General features: G+C 41.6%; 1 protein-coding gene and 1 long non-coding RNA gene across 8 annotated transcripts in view; one reads left to right on the top strand and one right to left on the bottom strand.

Moving 5' to 3' along the window:
• The window catches only part of GDAP1 (ganglioside induced differentiation associated protein 1), a 54,550-nt gene that overhangs the window by 17,772 nt on the left and 16,739 nt on the right, over positions 1-20,039 (top strand). For 4 of the 7 annotated variants that reach the window (XM_073330801.1, XM_073330799.1, XM_073330798.1 and 1 more), the window contains exon 2: positions 19,135-19,327. In XM_073330801.1, coding sequence (XP_073186902.1) covers positions 19,222-19,327 — 106 coding nt within the window. In that variant the 5' untranslated portion in view covers positions 19,135-19,221. Of the gene's footprint in view, positions 1-17,555; positions 17,810-19,134; positions 19,328-20,039 lie in introns of those variants that run through there. The other 3 variants (XM_073330803.1, XM_073330802.1, XM_073330796.1) reach the window with 2 other exon arrangements.
• Positions 401-5,877, bottom strand: LOC140906603 (uncharacterized). The gene is made up of 2 exons (XR_012157164.1): positions 4,516-5,877; positions 401-3,727 (listed from the first exon to the last, which is right to left on the bottom strand). It is a non-coding gene; the product is annotated as an uncharacterized LOC140906603 (long non-coding RNA).

Below are 20,039 nucleotides of genomic sequence, written 5' to 3'. Positions count from 1 at the left end.
TTTGTCTGTCTTGCCATATTACCTTAATATTTGAGTTCCTTAGAAATTAACATAAATTCCAACACTCTACCCCTGGACCCAGAATTCTTCTTTGTCTTGATCCCACTGAATTATTAAGCTTCCATTTATAAATAGCTTATAAAGGGGTTAATAAATAAATTATAAATTTTAATAAATGGTTAGTCAACTGTTAGACTCCAATAGGTCCATAGGTAGCTTATAACCATCTGTGACATCCTGTCCTGGTTTGCTTATAACCATCTATAACGCTTACTAATCATGTCTCTCTCATGCTTATAATAGCTATTAATCATTTATAAACCTTTTATAAACTGTTTATAAATGGAACTTAATAATAAAGTGTGACTGCCTTCTCTCATCTCTTCCCATGAGGAGCGGATTTTTAAAAAAATCCTTATTATACTAGCAAAATTATTGCAGAGAGATGGATCTTGCGTTATGTCTATTGGCAACTAGACAGAGACTCACTTCACAGAGGAGAGCAGGCTTTGAGAGCCGTCGGGTGATGGTGGTAGCAACAAATTGTTGCCAATCTGTCTTAGATTTGAACTCATAAAACAGAGGAGCAAAGCAGCCTGTTACCAATCTGTTGAACAATTTAGTTGTGGTTTTCTAGAAAGATTAGGTCAATAGTGTTTGATGTAACCCAGGTGGATCCAAAAACATTCTAAAACACTGTCCAATCAGATTAGTTTAGTGTCTATTACTGAGGGAAATACTTTATAGAAAGATATTTAAAAATAAGTTTAGACTTGCAAGTAACTTTCTCACCAGTAAATTTTTTTATTTTTTAATTTTTATTTCATCCTATTGTGCTTAGAGTGAGTGGTGAAAGATGAGTGGTCAGCCAGAGGGAGAAGAGCGTCATACAGCCCCCAGAATAGCAACAGCAGTAAATATGGTCATGCTGTTCCTCCACTCAGATAGACCCAGATCACATTTACAGCACCCATTGGGTCCATTGGCTACCAGACATTCAGGAGCTTTGATGAAACGTTTACAAATGTAACTGCAGTTAAGAAGACCTTATTCCAGCATCAAACAAGCTGACATCAACCAAAAGGAGGAGACATGATAATGGGCCACAGTGTGCAGGCATCATACAGTCTATGGGGAGAAAAAAATTAAATCACCAGCTGGTTCAATGCTTCAGGATATTAATTGTGTTCTTGTTCCACTCACATCTACATAGGAACTTGCTGTTATTTGTAGCTGACTCATGGCCACTGAAGCACACAGGTTTTGCATAATGGGAAAGGTGGACTGCAAAATGATTCTCCCTGTGACTGTCTTATGTTTTATATAATGCCTATCACAGTGGTATCAAAGTGCCTCACATAATGAAGGAGCAGAAAAGCCCAGACTGAAAAGGTGTTTTTTTTTCCACTGTTCTCTCATATATTTAAAAATATCTCATGACAGAAGACATAATATTCTGCATTATCAGTGGCACACACGCTGTCTGAGAAGGGGTGCTCATGCTAGTCCAACTGTCTGGGAAAACCCTGTTTACTTCTCAGATTTAGAAAAAAGGGGATCTTTTTCAAGGATCCAAAAGTGACGTCTTACTTCTGTATACAAAACTCTGCTCATCATTTTCATGTGATTCCCCCAAACTGACTCTGCTGTTAACTAATTTCCATGCTTTGCTTACCTGAGACTATAATGTGTAAGTCAAATTCTGCCCTCATTTACACACTATCTAGCTCCTCTGAACTGTAGACTATTGCACGTAGTAAATCTGGGCATTTTTTGCCCTGTAGCTCTATGCCTGTCTTCATAATTTGAAAAGCTGGTTTCAGTTCTTTTGCAGCGTCTCTGCTTTGTTGGTTTCTTCTTCCCACCCACTATGTCACTTGGAGTGTTACTGGAGTAGGTTTGTTATTTCAGACACATACCAACGCCTGCTGCACTCATTTCTCCCCTACAGTCTTGCACAGGGCACAGAGTCAACTTCATACTTTCATTTGTATCAGTTACACACATAGGATCTAAATTCATCCCTTCCTCTATATAGCCTAATATTTTCTGTCAGATGATAACTCAATATATACTAAATAGTAATTCTGTTTGCTTTTTCACTATAATTTTCAATTTGTTTTGGTGGAATCAATATATTTCTCTCCTTATGGAAACCTTGCTGAGACACACATGATAAAGGAACTGTGTTTTCAGAGTAGCAGTCCAATGACGCTATTTAGTTAAGAAAAAATCATGCCATCATGTTGCAGTTCGTGCCAAAAGAACATAGACAACTATTCAGTGCCCAGTATCCACTGCTGCCCAAAACCTTATCTTGTCCTATTTATACTTTCACAACTGAGAACTTGTTTAAGAGCTGGGTGAATATTGTATTTGCATTTTTAAAACAAACAAATTTGCTCCAGCGTTGACTATGTTCCTATTGTGTTTATTCGCAGAAAACACATTTTAAATTCAGATGTGAATTGACTTCTGCTGGAAGTACGTGTGTGCACTCATCCAATCAGGACTAAGCAACACAGCTCAAATTTCAAATGTTGACTCCTAAATGCTTGCAGAGAACTACTTATGATCAATAAATATACTCAAAAAAGATTAATATACAATAGAATCATTTTGAATAAGGGACCACACTGAGGATATGTCTACACTACGAAATTAGGTCGATTTTATAGAAGATGATTTTTAGAAGTCGATTTTATACAGTTGATTGTGTATGTCCCCACTAAGTGCATTAAGTCGGCGGAGTGCGTCCTCAGTACCATGGCTAGGATCGACTTACGAAGCGGTGCACTGTGGGTAGCTATCCAACAGTTCTCACAGTCTCCGCTGCCCATTGGTATTCTGGGTTAAGCTCCCAGTGCCTGATGGGGCAAAAGCATTGTCGAGGGTGGTTTTGGATACATGTCGTCAGTCGCCACTCCCTCCCTCTGTGAAATCAAAGGCAGACAATCTTTTCGCGCCTTTTTTCTTGGGTTACTCATGCAGACGCCGTAACACAGCAAGCACGGAGCCCGCTCAGCTCACCGCTGCTGTTGTGAGCATTGTAAACACCTCGCACATTGTCCTGGAGTATGTGCAGAACCGGGCTAAGAGACACCAGCACAAGGACGATTGTGATGAGGACATGGATACAGACGTTCCTGAAAGCACGGGCTGTGGCAATTGGAACATCATGGCGGCACTGGGGCTGGTTGATACAGTGGAACACCAATTCTGGGCCCGGCAAACAAGCACAGACTGGTGAGACCGCATAGTGTTGCAGGTATAGGATGATTCACAGTGGCTGCGAAACTTTCACATGTGTAAGGCCACTTTCCTTGAACTTTGTGAGTTGCTTTCCCCTGCCCTGAAGCGCAGGAATACCAAGATGAGAAGTGAGTGGCAATAGCCCTGTGGAAGCTTGCAACGCCTGATTGCTACCGGTCAGTCGGGAATCAATTTGGAGTGGGCAAGTCTACTGTGGGGACTGCTATGATCCAAGTAGCCAATGCAATCACTGACGTTCTGTTATCAAGGGGAGTGACTTCATGCCAGAGCGTTCACTTTCTGCTTTCCTGTACTCTGACATTGTTTGCCTCCACGCATTCTGCTGAGGTCTTTCAGTGCGGGAGGACTGTATGAGCTCTGAGAACATTTCGTCGTGAGTGCGGTTTTTTTCGCCTTCTTATCTGCGCTAGCCTCTGGGACGGAGATGATAGGGGGAGCGGTGGAACATTTGCAGCTGCGGGAGGGAAAAAGAAGGAGAGTAGTATTTAAAAAGACACATTTTAGAGAACAATGGGTAGAATCTTTCATGGTGAACCAAGCTGTTAACATTACATAGCACATGTACTTTCGGTACAAGATCGCATTTTGCCTCTTATATTGAGGGCCTGCTGGTTTGGTGTGAGAGATCACACATGCAGGGCTGGGCAACAGAATTCAGCTTGCAGGCAGCCATGGTAAGCCACAGTCTTTCGGCTTCTTCAACCGTCGTAACATGTGGGAATGGTTTCAAACAGCAGCACCCTCCTTTCCCATACCAAGCACCCGTTGGGTTGGCCATTTAAAAGGAGGGGCTGCAGTTTTTGGGTTAATGTGCAGCACAAACCCAACTAACACCCCCCCCACCCGCAATTCTCTGGGATGATCACTTTCCTGAGGATGAAACAGAGAGATAAAGAACAGATATTGCTTGAATGCCAGCAAACACCAGGACCATACACTGCCATGCTTTGTTATGCAATGATTCCAGACTATGTGCTACTGGCCTGGCGTGGTGAAGTGTCCTACCTTAGAGGACGGAATAAGGCTGCCCTCCCCAGAAACCTTTTGCAAAGGCTTTGGGAGTACTTCCAGGAGAACTTCATGGAGATGTCCCTGGAGGAGTTCTGCTCCATCCCCAAACACATTAACAGACTTTTCTGGTAGCTGTACTGGCCGCGAATGCATCCCAAGTCTTCAGTGCAAATTAATCATTAAACATGCTTGCTTTTAAACCATGTATTATATTTACAAAGGTACACTCACCAGAGGTGCCTTCTCCAGCTTCATGGTCCAGGAGCCCACCTTGGGAGGGTTGTGAGGGTATCGGCTCCAGGGTGATAAACAGTTCCTGGCTGTCGGGGAGAACGGTTTCTCTGCTTGCCTGCTGTTTGCTATCCTCTTCCTCATCCCCCAAATCCTCACCTCTGTTGCATGAGACTCCCCCCTTGCAGGTGTTCATGGACAGGGGTGGGGTAGTGGTAAGGGCCCCCCCTTAGAATTGCATGCAGCTCATGATAGAAGCGGCATGTCTGGGGCTCTGATCAGGAGTGGCCGTTTGCCTCTTTGGTTTTTTGGTAGGCTTGCCTGAGCTCCTTAATTTTCACGTGGCACTGCTGTAGGTCCCTGTTGTAGCCTCTGTCCATCGTGCCCTTGGAGATTTTTGCAAATATTTTGGCATTTCATCTTTTGGAACAGAGTTCTGATAGCATGGATTCGTCTCCCCATACAGCGATCAGATCCAGTACCTCCCTTTCAGTCCATGCTGGAGCTCTTTTGCGATGGATTCGTCTCCCCATACAGCGATCAGATCCAGTACCTCCTGTTCAGTCCATGCTGGAGCTCTTTTGCGATTCTGGAACTGCATAGTCACCTGTGCTGATGAGCTCACCACGCTGGCCAAACAGGAAATGAAATTCAAAAGTTCCTGGTGCTTTTCCTGTGTACCTTGCTAGTGCATCTGAATTGAAGGCGCTGTCCAGAGCGGTCACAATGGAGCATTCTGGGATAGCTTCCTGAGGCGAATAATGTCGAATTGCATCTACACTACCCCAAAATTCAACCCTGCGATGTTGATTTCAGCACTAATCCCTTCGTCGGGGAGGAGTACAGAAATCGATTTTAAGAGCCCTTTAAGTCGACAAAAATGGCTTTGTCGTGTGGGCAGGTGTAGGGTTAAATCGATCTAACGCTGCTAAATTCGACCTAAACTCGTAGTGTAGACCAGGGCTGAGTGAGTGGGGTACACCGTCTCTCCCAAGGGTGAGCACTGCTACTTTTCCACATCTTCATGAGGCACCAATCCTTTTGCATCTCTCCTTGCTCCTCTGGTTGTTCCTCAAATGCTTGGTTTGTGTTTGTACCTAGCCCTTGTGTGGTGGGAGGCAGAAACCTCCTGGTAACTTTTCTTCTGCACCTTGCCCCCTCCAGTCGCACAAAAAGAAGGGATATTATGGTCCTATATGTGATAAGAGAACCAGAAAGGAGAAGAGGGAGGGGGAAGGCACAGCAAAGGGAGAGGGACAAAGCTAAGGGATGGAACAAACAATGGAGGCATAAGAGAGGACAGAGGTGGAGAACATGATTGAGATGAGAAGAAAGCATGGGGAGTGTGTGGAAAAGATGAGATGAGGAGGTTAGTGGGAACAAAAAGCGAGGTAGTGTGGCGTGGTGGAGAGTCTGCATTAGACCACGATTCAAGAGACCTGGATTTTAATCCCAGTTCTGCCACTTGTGTGCGGCATAACTTTGGGCAAACTTTTGTTTGTCTCATCTATTTCGATTGTAAATGAGCTCTCATTATGTGTTTGTACCGTGCATAACACAATGGGGCCTGTAGTGCTATTTTAATGTTCATAATAATAAGAGACCAGATTAAAAAACAGGAAGAACACAAGACAGGGAGTAGGGACAGAAGAAATTAAGAGTTGGGAAAAATTCATCCTGTCATAAGGATAGAAAAGCCTGTCTAATGAGGAGTTGATTTGACATCATGTAATTCAGGAATAATAGGGAAGGATAAACTCTTCAGAACTATTTTTGTTTCTAGCTAGTCGTGACATCTGAGTTTCTTAGTTTTATTTGACATTGATCTACTACATTTTTAAATGCTATTTTTAACAAGTGCCAGATTCACTTTTTAGTGAAATCAATGGGTTTTTTCCCACTGACTTCAACTGGAATTAAGACAGGCCTTAAGGATCTCATCTAAATCGGAGTCCTCCCACTGACTTCAGTGGGCTTTGGGTCAAACACTAAAGGAGTTTCTCTATTAGTACTCAGTAGCAAGCTCTTATTCCAACTGCAAGCCAAGAAGGAAACATGGTCCCTTGCACACTTACTGTTATTTTTACTATGGCAGTGCCCTAGTGGGGCCAGGCAGTGTGCAAATGTAATAAGACATTCCTTATCCCAAAGAGCTTACACATGAAGTATAAGATGAGAGGCAACAGGTAGATACAACAAAAAAAAAAAAGTGGGGAGCACAGAGTAACTAAGATGATTGTATAATAAGTATAATAAGCGATAGTCAAATTCACTTGAAATTCACCTGAAAACACTTAAGCACACATTTAGTTTTCCTCATGTGAGTTGTCCCATTGAAATTAATGTGAGTAAATTTAAATAGGGGCATCAGTGTTTGCAAAACTGAGCCTTAGGTCTCAGTACATTTTTTTTCCTTCTTGTTCTTCACTAAAAGAAGGATCAAGCCCCCTAGCTAGTGTATTACATATGCACACTGAAGCAATGTGATAGGTGCATTTTTAAAAACAAACAAACGAAAATCGTTATGTTCTGAAGTGAGACATGGATTAAGATTCCAACTAGTTAGCTTTGGGTTTGATCGCATGTGTTGGTTGCAACAGTCTGGAGGCATAGTTGGGATAAAAGATTATTTGCGGAGATAAGAGTGGTAGATCACATAAAGTCTGAATAATAATGCCTGAATTTTAAGATTTGTAGTAGAGCCCTTGGACCTCAGTCAGCTGATCTATTTTACATGTGATTTGAAATCTGAAATTTGATTGATAACATTAGGACAGTTGAATGTTTCATTTTTAATAAGCATCAGAAAAGTAGGGAAGTTTGGGGCTCCTAGTAATTTTTTAAATAAAATGTTGTTTAGATTTTTATTAGTAGTATCTTCATAGTCGCAGAGGAGAAATTCAATTTTTAAAGAATTGTTGAAAATATTGACATTAGAAATTCCTTTGTGTAGGAAAGGGGAGGGATTGTGCATTTGGAGAATGTAGGACAGAGTTCTGAACAGTAACTGTCTGAGGGGAATTGAATATGATACTGTAAGTAACTCAGTAAGTAAGAGAGATAGTTCAGTTTAGTGAAACACATGCATGTATGTATTGGGTTGGGTGCAAAATAGTAATTCAGTACTCTACACTTTTATACAAGATTTCTTCCAAGTATTTTCCAAAGGCGATACAAGGGTCATGTAGTTTAGCCTGCCTACACTGTTTTACACATGGGTAAACTGAAGCACAGATAGGCTGAATTGTAGTTATACTTTGATGTGTGACTGTTAAAATGTTATATGCAGTGTTGTTATACCCATATTGGTAATGTAAGGGTCCATGTTTCTTGTCTCTCACTAGTTTTCAGTATGAATTCGTTAAGTTTACAGTCAAAGGATATCTATTCTGTCAACACTGCAATCTCTCCCTGGGATCTGAAAGTCATGCTGTGTTCTCTCTGGCTCATGCGTCATCACCAGTAATACAGACTCTGCAACTGGAACTTAGTCAATAGGTGTTGATGATGAGTGATCCAGAATAGAATCCAGCTTGTTTTCCTATAGCTGTATTAGCTACTGCATCATTAGTAATTCAGATTCTGCAACTGGAACTGAATCAACAATTCAGCTAATGATGTATGAGTCAGAATAGAATCCAGCTAATTTTCCTGTACCTGTATTGGCTCGGCAGTTCTGTCTGGTGTGAAAAAGTAGCTAAAGCTTATTTTTATCTGTAAAATAATCATATCTGACTCTGAATACACATGGGAACTGATCTGCTGAGTAAGAAATTGCTATTTTTACATAGAGTGATCACTCTTCTGACTATACGTATTCTGGCCAAATCACAAAGCAAGTGGCAGAATTGGAGGGGGGGGATATTGATTTCCAGCCTCTGATCTTAATTTCTACAGAATATTACTCCCTTGTTAATTTAGTTTTGACTTTACTTACACTGCTTATACTGTGTATGTATTGTGACAGGGTCAGGCCAGATGGCTACAGGAGACTGATAGAAGGCAGATATATTAGCCCCAGGTTAAGTAGGTCCCTTTTCTCTGGGTAAGGTAACAGGGAAGGTTCCAGAACAATCAGGAACTTTCTGGAAACAATTAAGGCAGACATGCTGATTAGAACACCTGCAGCCAATCAAGAAGCTGCTAGACTCAATTAAGGCAGGCTAATCAGGGCACCTGGGTTTAAAAAGGAGCTCACTTCAGTTTGTGGTGCATGTGAGGAGCTGGGAGCAAGAGGCGTGAGGAGCCGAGAGTGAGAAGGCGTACTACTGGAAGACTGGGAAGTACATGCGTTATCAGACATCAGGAGGAAGGTCCTGTGGTGAGAATAAAGAAGGTGTTGGGAGGAGTCCATGGGGAAGTAGCCCAGGGAGTTGTAGCTGTCACGCAGCTGTTACAGGAGCCACTGTAGACAGCTGCAATCCACAGGGCCCTGGGCTGGAACCCGGAGTAGAGGGCGGTCCCGGGTTCCTCCCATCCCTCCATCCCCTCAACTCCCTACTTGATACCGGAGGAGTTGACCTGGACGGTAGGTTCCACCAGAGAGGAACGTCTCTGGCCTGTTCCCCGATCCACTAGGTGGATCAGCAGAGACTGCAAGGATTGTTCTTCTTTCTTTTCCCCATGCTGGCCAGTGATGAGGCTAACTGAGTGAACGGCAGGTTTGAGCCATGAAAGTGGCCAAACTGAGGGCTGCCGTGAACCTCTGAGCGAGCAAATCTGCCAATAAGCGCAGGACCCACCAGGGCAGAGGAGGAACTTTGTCACAGTATATGTATAAAAATTAATATTATTTTCACTACAGATTTTATGTAAAAACTACTAATAAAGAATTTTGTTTAGACATTAATTTTTATAATTCTCACAAACAATTCAATTGTGGAGCCAGTAGGGCACCTTCATGATGTAAAAGTTTATGCAGTAAAACCAATATATTTTGTTTTCAGAATGAAAAACAAGATATTTCTGTACAACACAGGAAGATCAAAACACACCACATCAAGGTTCTTTAAGTGAGGCCATATAGAAAGAAAAGGCAAAAATGCTAGAGAAATAAGAAAAATAATTAGTTAAGAGGCAAGATTTAATGATAAAGTGGCCACCTATATCTTATCTGAAAAGTGGCTGGGTGGCAACTCAGTTTGCTGTTGTTTGTTTCGTGATCTGGATATGTGCCCAGCTCCTCCTTTATGTACTTAGGTACATATCCAGTGTATACAAAAGTATCTGCAATGAATTATGAATAATAATTTTCTGATCAACCATGTGAGCTTTCTGAAAATGTCTCTTGGCAAATAAACTTGGATTAAAGGGGCTGTAGCAGGATGCCTGTCTTAGAGAAGAGGGCTTTCCAAGATGTTCTGAATGTCTTTCTGCTTTTGGTTCTCTTGATGGAACATGCTTGTGCATTTGAAGAATTTTTAAGAAAAGCTGGAGAGGAAAAAGCACATATGAATAATACCTTATTCTTTTTGCACTTTTCTGAAGAAATAAATAAGTCCAGCATTTTGTCACATTTTTAGATAAAAGGGGACCTCTTGTGGTTATTCAGAGAAACATCTTTATACAAAGCTCATGGAAAATAATTTCAGTACAACCACAGCTCACCTAACCTGGGTATGTTCCCAGGGTTCTGAGCTCAGTATTCCTGTGCAATAGTTTTGAGTTGGAAAACTGTCCTGGTTATTGATATGCAAATCAGCAGGCCAACCACCCCACCAAGTTTTAGAATCCCTATCTCTTGTGTTCCCCCATAAAAAAAACTTTTGAACTTGAGTACTGTTTATGCAGGCCAAGTGTGGAAATACAGATATGTTGGTCCTAAGTTGCTGTCAGAAAAAAAAAATTGTGGGTGTTCACCAGCCAATCAGCTGTTTGGTGGCCTCGCTGATCAGCTATTCTGCAGGCCCCACCGATCAGCTCCTCCCTCAACCCCCCAGTGCCTCCTGCCCACGGCTGATCAGCTGTTCGGCAGTGGGCAGGAGGCACTGGGGGTGGGGAGGAACAGGGGTGGGAAGAGGCAGAGTGAGAGTGGGGCACGCTTGGAGGAGGGGGAGGAGCAGGGGTTGGAAAAAGTGGGGTGGGGAGCCTTAGGGAGGGGGCGTAGTGGGTGCGGGAAGAGGCGGAGAGAGGGTGGGGCCTTGGGGTAAGGAATGGAGTCTGGGCGGGGCCTCAGGGTGGAGCGGGGATGGAGCACGCCCTGGGGAAAGTTGGCACCTGTGGCTGGTGTCTTAAATCTAGAAAAAAATTGAAAGGTTTGGATGTGCTTGTGGATACATTGAGATAGTTAAGAAAGCCAGAAGTGGTGGGGATTAATTTCCTCACTTTGCCTCCTGTCTTTTATTGTACTTGGGTGTGGGCGTGTGACTATAGGATGAAACAGGAATTTCCTAGAATACATTTCTGCTGCCCAAACATATAAAAATGGCAAACAGATTGGATTTTTCAGATAATAATATAATAGTTTCTGTAAGAAGATCTAAAATCACTTCATAAACATAAGTGAATTAAGTTTAGGTAGGAAAGTATTATCATCACCCTTTTACAGATGGGGAAATGGAGGCACAGACAAATTAAGTATGTTACTCAAGGACACACAAGAAGTTTATGGCAAAGTTAGGAATAGAACCAAGATTACTAGACTCCGAGGTTTGTGTGTTAGCCCTAAGATCATGCAAGATCATCATACATGTCATGCATATCTTTAATTCTCTTAACACAGGAATATCTATTACTCATCGACTTTAAGGCCAGAAGAGACTATCATGATCATTTAGTCTGACCTCCTACACATTGCAGATCACAGAACATCACCCACCCACTCCCATAACCTCTTTTTGTGTTACTGAAATACTAAAATCTTGATTTAAAGACACCAAGTTACAGAGAATCCCCAATTTACTCTAGTTCAAACCAGCAAGTGACCAGGCCTCATGATGCAGAGGAAGGTGAAACCCCTCCAGATCCTCCCAATCTGACTTGGAAAGAATTTTTTCCCGATCCCAAATATGGCACTCTGAGCACATGGGCCACCAGCCAGACACCAGGAAAAGAATTCTCTGTAGTAACTCAGAGCCCTCTTTCTCTAGTGTCCCATCTCCGGCCATTGGACATATTTACTAATGGCAGTCGTGGCCATATGCCACTGCAGCAATCCCATCCACTCCATAAACTGATCAAGCTCAGTCTTAAAACAAGTTAAGTTTTTTGCCTCCACTACTTCCCTTGGAAGGCTGTTCATGACTTCACTTCTCTGAAGTCTAGACCTTACTTTAATTTCAAGCGTAAACTTACTGATGGCTAGTTTATATCCATTTTTTCTTGTGCCAGCATTTTTCCCTTAATTTAAACAACTTCTCTCCCTCTCTGGTGTTTATCCCTCTAATACAGTGGTTCCCAAACTTGCCCTGCCGCTTGTGCAGGGAAAGCCCCACGCGGACCAGTTTGTTTACCTGCCACATCCACAGGTTTGGCCAGTCGCGGCTCCCAGTGGCCGCGGTTCACTGCTCCAGGTCAATGGAAGCTGCTGGAAGTGGCGCGGGCCGAGGGACGTACTGGCCACTGCTTCCAGCAGCTCCCATTGGCCTGGAGCAGTGAATCGCGGCTACTGGGAGCCGCGATCGGCTGAACCTGCGGATGCGGCAGGTAAACAAACCGGCCTGGCCCAGCAGAGGCTTTTCCCGCATAAGTGGCGGAACAAATTTGGGAACCACTGCTCTAATATATTTATAGAGAGCAAACACCTCTTCCGTCAGCTGTCGTTTTGTTAGGTTAAACAAGCCAAGCTCCTTAAGTCTCTTCTCGTAAGGGAGTCTCCGTTGCTCTGGTCATCCTAGTAGCCCTTCTCTGCACCTGTGCCAGTTTGAATTCATCTTTTTTGAACATGGGAGACCAGGATTGCACAGAGTATTCCAGGTGAGGTCTTACCAGTGCCTTGGACAATGGTCATAACACTTCCCTATCTCTACTGGAAATCCCTCATTTGATTCATCCTAGGATTGCATTAGTCTTTTTCACAGCTGCATCAACTAATACACCCAAGTTGATGTGGATTAACCAATTGTGATCAACCAATATACCCAGATCTTTCTCCTCCTCTGTCACTGCCAACTGATATGTCCCCATCTTGTAGCAAAGGTTCTTGTTGTTAGTCCTTAAGCATATGACCTTGCATTTCACACTGTTAAATTTAGTCCCATTGCTATTACTTGTTTTCAAGGTCCTCCAAATATTCTTTTATGATACTCTGGTCCTCCTCTACACTGACAACACCTCCCACATTTGTGTCATCTGCAAATTTTACTCCACTTTATGTACCAAGGTCATTAATGAAAATGTTAAATGCAATTGGATCCAAGACCAGTTCTTGAGGAATTCCACTAGTAACCTCCCTCCAGCTTGACAGTTCACTTTCAACATGATATGTTGTAGTCTATCCTTTAACCAGTTCCTTACTCACCTTTCAATTCTCATATTAATGCCCACCTTCTCCAATTTAACTAATAATTTCCCATGAGGACTTGTATCAAATGCTTTACTGAAATCCAGGTAGATTAGATCTACTGCATTTCCTTTGTCTGGAAAATTGGTTATCTTCTCAAAGAAAGAGACCATGTTGGTCTGGCATGATCTACCTTTTGTAAAACCATTTTATGTGTTATCGCAATTACGTTTTACCTCTGTCTTTAACAACTCTCTCTTTTAAAATTTATTCTAAGACCTTGCATACAGTTGAGGTCAAAGTAACAGGCCTGTAGTTTCACAGAATTTTTTCCCCTTTCTTAAACATAGGTATTGAATTTGCAGTTCTCCAGTCATAGCGTACCACCCCTGATTTTATGGATTCAATAAAAATCCTTGCTATTGGGCTTGCAATTTTATATGCCAGTTCCTTTAATATTTTTGGATGGAGACTATCCAGGCCTTCTGATTTGGTCCCATTAAACTGTTTAAGATTGGCTTCCACCTCTGATGTGGTAATTTCTACTTCCATATCCTTGTTTCCATTATCCACCCTGCCACTACCCCCAAGCTCCTCATTACCATTATTAAAAACCAAGGCAAAGTATTCATTTAGGCATTGGGCCATAACTAGATTATCTTTAATCTCCACTCCATCCTCAGTGTTTAGCAGTCCCACTTCTTTCCTGGTTTTCTTTTTATTTATATGGCTAAAGAACCTTTTACTGTTGGTTTTAATTTCTTTTGCAAGGTCCAGCTTTGCTTGGCTTTTGGCAGTTCTCACTTTTACCCTACACTTTCTGACCTCCAAGAGGTAGCTTTCCTTGCCGATTCATCCCTTGGTCCATTCCTTGTAGGCTCTCTCCTATCTCTTAATAACCTGTTTGAGATACTTATTCATCCAATTTGGTCTGACACTCTTCCCTACAATTTTTCCCCTTGCTTGAGATGCATGCTTCAGATAGTTTCTGCAACTTTGACTTAAAGTAATTCCAAGCCTTCTCCACATTCAGATACTTAGGGAAGTGGAGTGGACAGTGGAACTCAAGGAAGTCCCTTCATTTTTTTTTTCAGGTTTGCCCTTTTGAAATCACAAACCGTAGCTGCAGACCTATTTTAGTTTATCCTGCCATTTACCTGAAACTGAATTAACTCATGATCATTCAAACCATTACTACAGTGGAAGACATGTTAGACATATCCAGATAAAAAACCTTTGCTTTTCTAAACATGTTTCTTATAATTTCATCGGCATTTCTTTGTTTGAAATGCTATTCATGTAAGGAAACAATTTTTGTGCTTTACTAGAATTAATATTATTCATTAATTTCTAAACATTAATGTATTCAAATTAGTAAATGCTTGTTGTTTGGATGGTACATCCTTTAGTTATATTATTCCTCCAGAGCTGCACTCAGGGATGTGAGAAAAATACATCAAGGGAGGAAGGAAGAATTTTCTGTTTCCCAAGGTAACAGCTCACCCGAAATACAACAAAAATTCATTTTTATTAGTTAATAATAAATAATCTGCGCTTAATTACACAGTGTTTGCTTCAAGTCAATGAGAGTACTCGTGATTAAAGTTAATCATAGGCATACGTATTTACAGATTCAAGCACTAGACATTTGCACAGCCAGACATTGTAACAAAACACTGAATAAAATATATAAGCCACAGTGTTTAGGCAGGGCCTGATCTCCATTCTTTGCACACTCAAAATTATCATTAGAGTGAATGGTTGTTTAATGGGAGTTTGAGGTATACAAACAATAGAGAACAGGGCCATCTGTTTGGGATGATCTTCAATAGATCAAAAAATCTCTGATATTTTGTATTTGAATAAACAAATGATCCCTCATTTCCCCATAAATTCCAGAATTAACTGGACAACAGACCGAGTACTGCAGACAATGAATTTCTCAGTGAGCTGATATGCTTCTTATTTTTCATGTTAAAGGGAAAATTTATAACAGTGAAGGCATCAGAAACAAGGCTACTTAAACACTGCTATAAATACTAAGTCAAAGAACTACTGGGCTATGAAGATTTGTTATCATGTACAAATAATTACTTTCACTTCTCTCAGACAACATACTATGGAAAATTTAATATTGGATTCCCCATATTTTAATGTACAAAATCTGAAGGAATGTTCATAATTCTTAGGCATTACTATACATTTATATGACTTGTCTGAGTAGTAGTTCTGGGGGCTGATCCAACTCTCAGTGAAGTCAACAGAAAGACACCATTGTAGTTTAGAAAGAGAAATGTTCTTAAGTGCCCCAGTGTGTCTTCTTATTCTCTTAGCTCCTCACAAACTGCAGAGCAGACATTCAAATATTCTCATCTAGGAAAGCTTTCCTGAGCCATGCCAATTACACTCTCCTGTTCTGCAGAGTTCAAGTCTGAGATGATGCCCTCCTAACAGGAGGACTAATTTCTTTTCTGCAGTGGCTTTTCCAGGCTTTTAAAGCAAGGTCACAGATGGTAGCATTGATTATAATTGTCTTGTACTAGCTCTAATTAGAATTCAAATCCATGAGCAATATAACATAAGCCTGATTTTCTAAGATAGTATCCTAAACTATGAAGGTTTATATCCTTTCTATATTTTGTACTATCTGATGTAACTATGAGGACATTTAGCTATATAGATAGATATTTATATAACCCCAATTAACTCTTGATCTCAATTATGTCTTGTAGCAATGAATGCCGCAGTTTAATTTGGATTGTATAAAGAAGAATTTCCTTTTATCAGTTTAAAATGTATTGTCTTTCAGTTTCATCAAATGTCCCTTTGTACTTGTGTTATGAGAGTGTATATAGGAACACCCATTCTAACTTCTCTATACCCTTCATTATTTTGTATGCCTCTGTCATGTCCACACTTCCCAATGTGAGCTTTGGGAGGCATTGTGCCTGGAGTTTGCAGAAGAATCATAACTTCCCCTTGATCACTTTGTTGCAGGGCACAAAATGTACCCCCAGAACTGTATTGAGCAGTACCCAAAGGGGAGGGGCTGTGTAGGGTCACTCCCCTGAAATACTGCTTACCTCCTCTGAGGAAGTTTGTGCTGTTTGTGATGCTGGCCTTGCCATAGTCCTTAGGTTCAGGGGAATCTAAAGACTGTAATTGTGCCTCACTCTTGTGAGTATTACAGGGGTGGGAGCTGACTCTTTGTTCCCCCTTTCCCTCCTTATTTAAATGCCTTGGTCACAATTACATTACAGAGGTAAGTGGCTATGAATAGTGGGTGAAATCCTGGCTCTGTTGACACCAATGGCTCAACTTCCATTGACTTCAGTAGAATGAGGATTTTACCCACTATGTTTAAAATGAAATGAAACACACTTAGTATCAACAGGGCCTAGAACTCACAACATCCTAGATTCTGGTTTGGCTTGCCCTGCCCTAGCTGTGGGGAGTATTTAGTGTGAAACAGGGTCGTCCTAGAAAAGGCTTTCCTATCCGATTTCCTACTAGCTGCAAGATCTAAGCTATGTACCATCTTTACTCATCCACAAAAAATGCTTTCTGCATTTTCCTGGCCTAGGGGACATAATTTCTGATACATGGTGGTGACACTGTCAGAAATTGCTTCCCCTCACTTTTCCTCATATCCTGGAATGGAGGGAGAAATTTCTGATATGTATGGCTGAATCCTACCATCATATGTTTTTATTCCTCGTAGATAACAAAAAGGAGGCAAAATCTTTTTATTTCCTCTGTATGTCACCCTTAAAAATTCAAGAGCATTGACTCCCTGGCTGAAGGAAAGCAAATATGAAGATGTAATAATAACAATACAAGAAACACGGGTGGGTAAGGTAATGTAACACAGTCTGATTAATGTTCTTGCTGGATGATGACGTCCATCATGGTTTTGCTCTGCAGCAAAACGTATTTTCCTTGAGCGTCATTGTGTAATCATGTGATTGTTAAAACATCCATTTATTCATCAAGCATAAATGAACTTTCTTGAAGTGTGGACTTTTTCCATGTATATATATTTATGCCTGTATAAGGAACATTCTGTTTAATTTAGCTCAACATGCTGGACATGGGATACACATTGAAGGGCTGGGTCCTCAATGTTTTGGGCTAACCTTAGCAAATTGGCCATTCTTGGCTGAGGGCTATAAACACATGTAAAGATGGGACACAGACACACACAGCCATGGTTGTTGGTTATGGAGGGACTTTATGTTCTTTATGCCAGATTCTGCCCTGCAGTTTGTACCTTACCAGAATTACAGTTTCTTACCCATGTATTATTTTAAACACCCAAATCATGTCTGCCAATATTGGGGGGGGGGGCAGTCAGTGCATCAGCTCTCTAGGCGGCAGCTGCTTTGGGTTTTCCACGCAGAGGTTACCTAGGCATTGGGCTAGATTGGGGCTTTCACGCCAGAGCCCTGTGTAGGGGGTGGCAGATGCACTGTCCATGGGTGCAGCACAAGCCCCCACAATCTGATCCCACTTTTTTTTTTTTTTGCCCCCCTCCACCCCTTCTCTTCCTAGTCCTGCATCTCTGCCCCTCCCCCGCCCGCCCCTGCGTTTCCTCCCCGGTGCGGCCAGGGCGCAGGTACCGATGCCGTGCGAGGGCAGCGGCTGTCACGGAGCATGCTCCGAGCGCCGGCGCACGCTCCGTAGCAGCCGGGGAGCCCGGTCCGCTGGGGAGCCGGTTCTGAGTCCGCTCAGCCCCTGGGAGCGATGGCGCGGCAGGAGGATGGCGCGGCAGCGGGCAGCGCGCTGCTGGCTGACTGCAAGGCAGAGGCTAAGTTAATACTGTACCACTGGACCCACTCGTTCTGCTCCCAAAAGGTGAGTGCCTGGTTGCTTTCGGGGGTGCCAGCAGGGATCAGCACCTGGACAGATCCCTCGCGTCTTTGCTGGTCCCAATCTGGATGGTTAGGCGTGGGCAGAGGGAAGTAGCGCTGTTGCCTAGATCTGGAGAGGGAGGAGGAAGGGATGGTGAGGGGCAAGGCCACAAAGCTTTCTTTTTAGGCCCTGAAAGGCTTGCAAGGCCTCCAGGGGACTGTGATCATTTCGAAATGCAGAATCCCCAAATCCAGCACTGGAGGCAGCGAGGAGGAGGCCTAGGAGGAAGGATGACTAGGGGCTTTAAAACAGAAATATAACACTCCTTGAGTTGTTAAAATGTAACAGATAATTTTGAATGGCACTTCCATAGTCTGTAAATATAACAAGACGACATGAGCATATACATCTATTTTGTGTTCTAATTCAGCAGACGTTTTGATACTTTTTAGCAAAGGGCTGTTTCTCACCTTTATTGCAAATGGTTCAGTTGCCAAAGCAAACAATTATGGTATAATAAAATATGGATTATTCTTGTAATGGAGAAGCTTTCACACCAAGTACATACACAAGAGAAGCACCAAAAAGAGGACAGGTATTTAGAAATTTGGCCACCCTTTTTACATTTATTCAAAGGGGGAGAGATCTCCAGCCAGCAGATCTTTTGCCAGGTTTTTTGAATATTAACCTGATCCTTAATAAGTCATGTCCAATGTAGTATGTTAATATTTTATTGTAACTTTGTCTTAATAAAAAATTCCAAAAAAGTATGCCTCAGTTCCAGTTATGTATACAGAACATATTCGAGAGTATATGGGAAAGGAATTTAGACATCACCAAAACTATAGCACCAGGTTTTAAGATATTTAAAAAAAAAATTTGTGTTGTTAATTCACTTACATTTTATCAACTGTTTCTAGGAATACCTGTCATTCAGGTAATAGCCACCAACTATTTTATGCTAATGATAAATGTGTTGAAAGAAGAGTTTTAGGCAATTACAATTATTCTTTGTTGTTTGTTTATTTATTTATTTATTTGTATTACAGTAGCACTTAAGGATCCCAACTGAGATTAGGACTCAGTTGCATTAGGAACTGTACATAGTCCATACCTACAGAGAATACAATTTAAATAGACAAAGGATGTGAAAGAAGACAGAGAGGTGAAGAGATTTGCTAAGGTCACACAGCAGATCAGTGGCACAGCTGGGAATAGACCCCAGTACTCCTGACTCCCACTGAAACACATTGCCCCTCTAATTGAACAGTGTATCAGTTTATCCCTGGCAAATAGCTTAATCAAGTAATACTTGCAATATTTTTCAGGTGCGCTTAGTGATTGCTGAAAAAGCACTGAAGTGTGAAGAACATGATGTAAGTTTACCCCTGAGTGAACACAATGAACCTTGGTTTATGCGTTTAAACTCATCTGGAGAAGTGCCTGTCCTTATCCATGGGGAAAACATTATTTGTGAGGCCACACAGATTACTGATTATCTTGAAGAGACATTCGTGGATGGTAATGAAATTTTTTTTTAGATTATGTGATTTTTAATGCAATACTTATGTGTCGCTGTATAGAGTTTTGTTCATTTCCATAAAAAGTTTCGCATTCTCCAAGCAAACGGATTGCATTGAAAATACTTTAACATCTATTTGGCAAGATAATGGATATCTGATCACTTATCCTGCTAGCCCATACAGGTCAGAAATATGATAATACTTTGCTGTACTAATTGTGTAGCAAGGACTAATATAAAATAATAGTCTCACAGAGGGATGCAAAACATTTTCAATTTTTGGAAAAAACCTCTCACACAAAAATGGTGTAGTTTCCTGGATAATTCCAGAATAATCTTTTTTTTAATTATACCCTGTAAAGGAGAGAGAATAGTGAGTGTGTGTGCGTGCATGTGTGCACACGAATAAATGGAATAAGGAGATAGAAGTGGGAAGAGTAAATCTATGGTAATAAGAAAGGAATAGTGGCATACCTTGACATTTCACAACACTTGTCATTACTAGGAAATAGGCAGGATCAATTTTTAAAGAAAACTTTTTTTTTTTTTGGCTTATACACAGAAACTGTATTTCTTGGAGTGAGGAGAAGACGCAACCTTTTGTATTGGTGCTCTCTAGTTAGGGTTCTGATACGCTATGTCCCTAACTGGCAAATGTAATTTCAAGGATAAAATTCTGCAGTGGACTTTAGAGATTCCCATAGCAGTAAG

This window comes from Lepidochelys kempii, chromosome 2 (assembly GCF_965140285.1).
Source record: "Lepidochelys kempii isolate rLepKem1 chromosome 2, rLepKem1.hap1, whole genome shotgun sequence".
NCBI classification, from domain to species: Eukaryota; Metazoa; Chordata; order Testudines; family Cheloniidae; genus Lepidochelys; species Lepidochelys kempii.
This window is presented reverse-complemented; position numbering and strand designations above follow the sequence as displayed.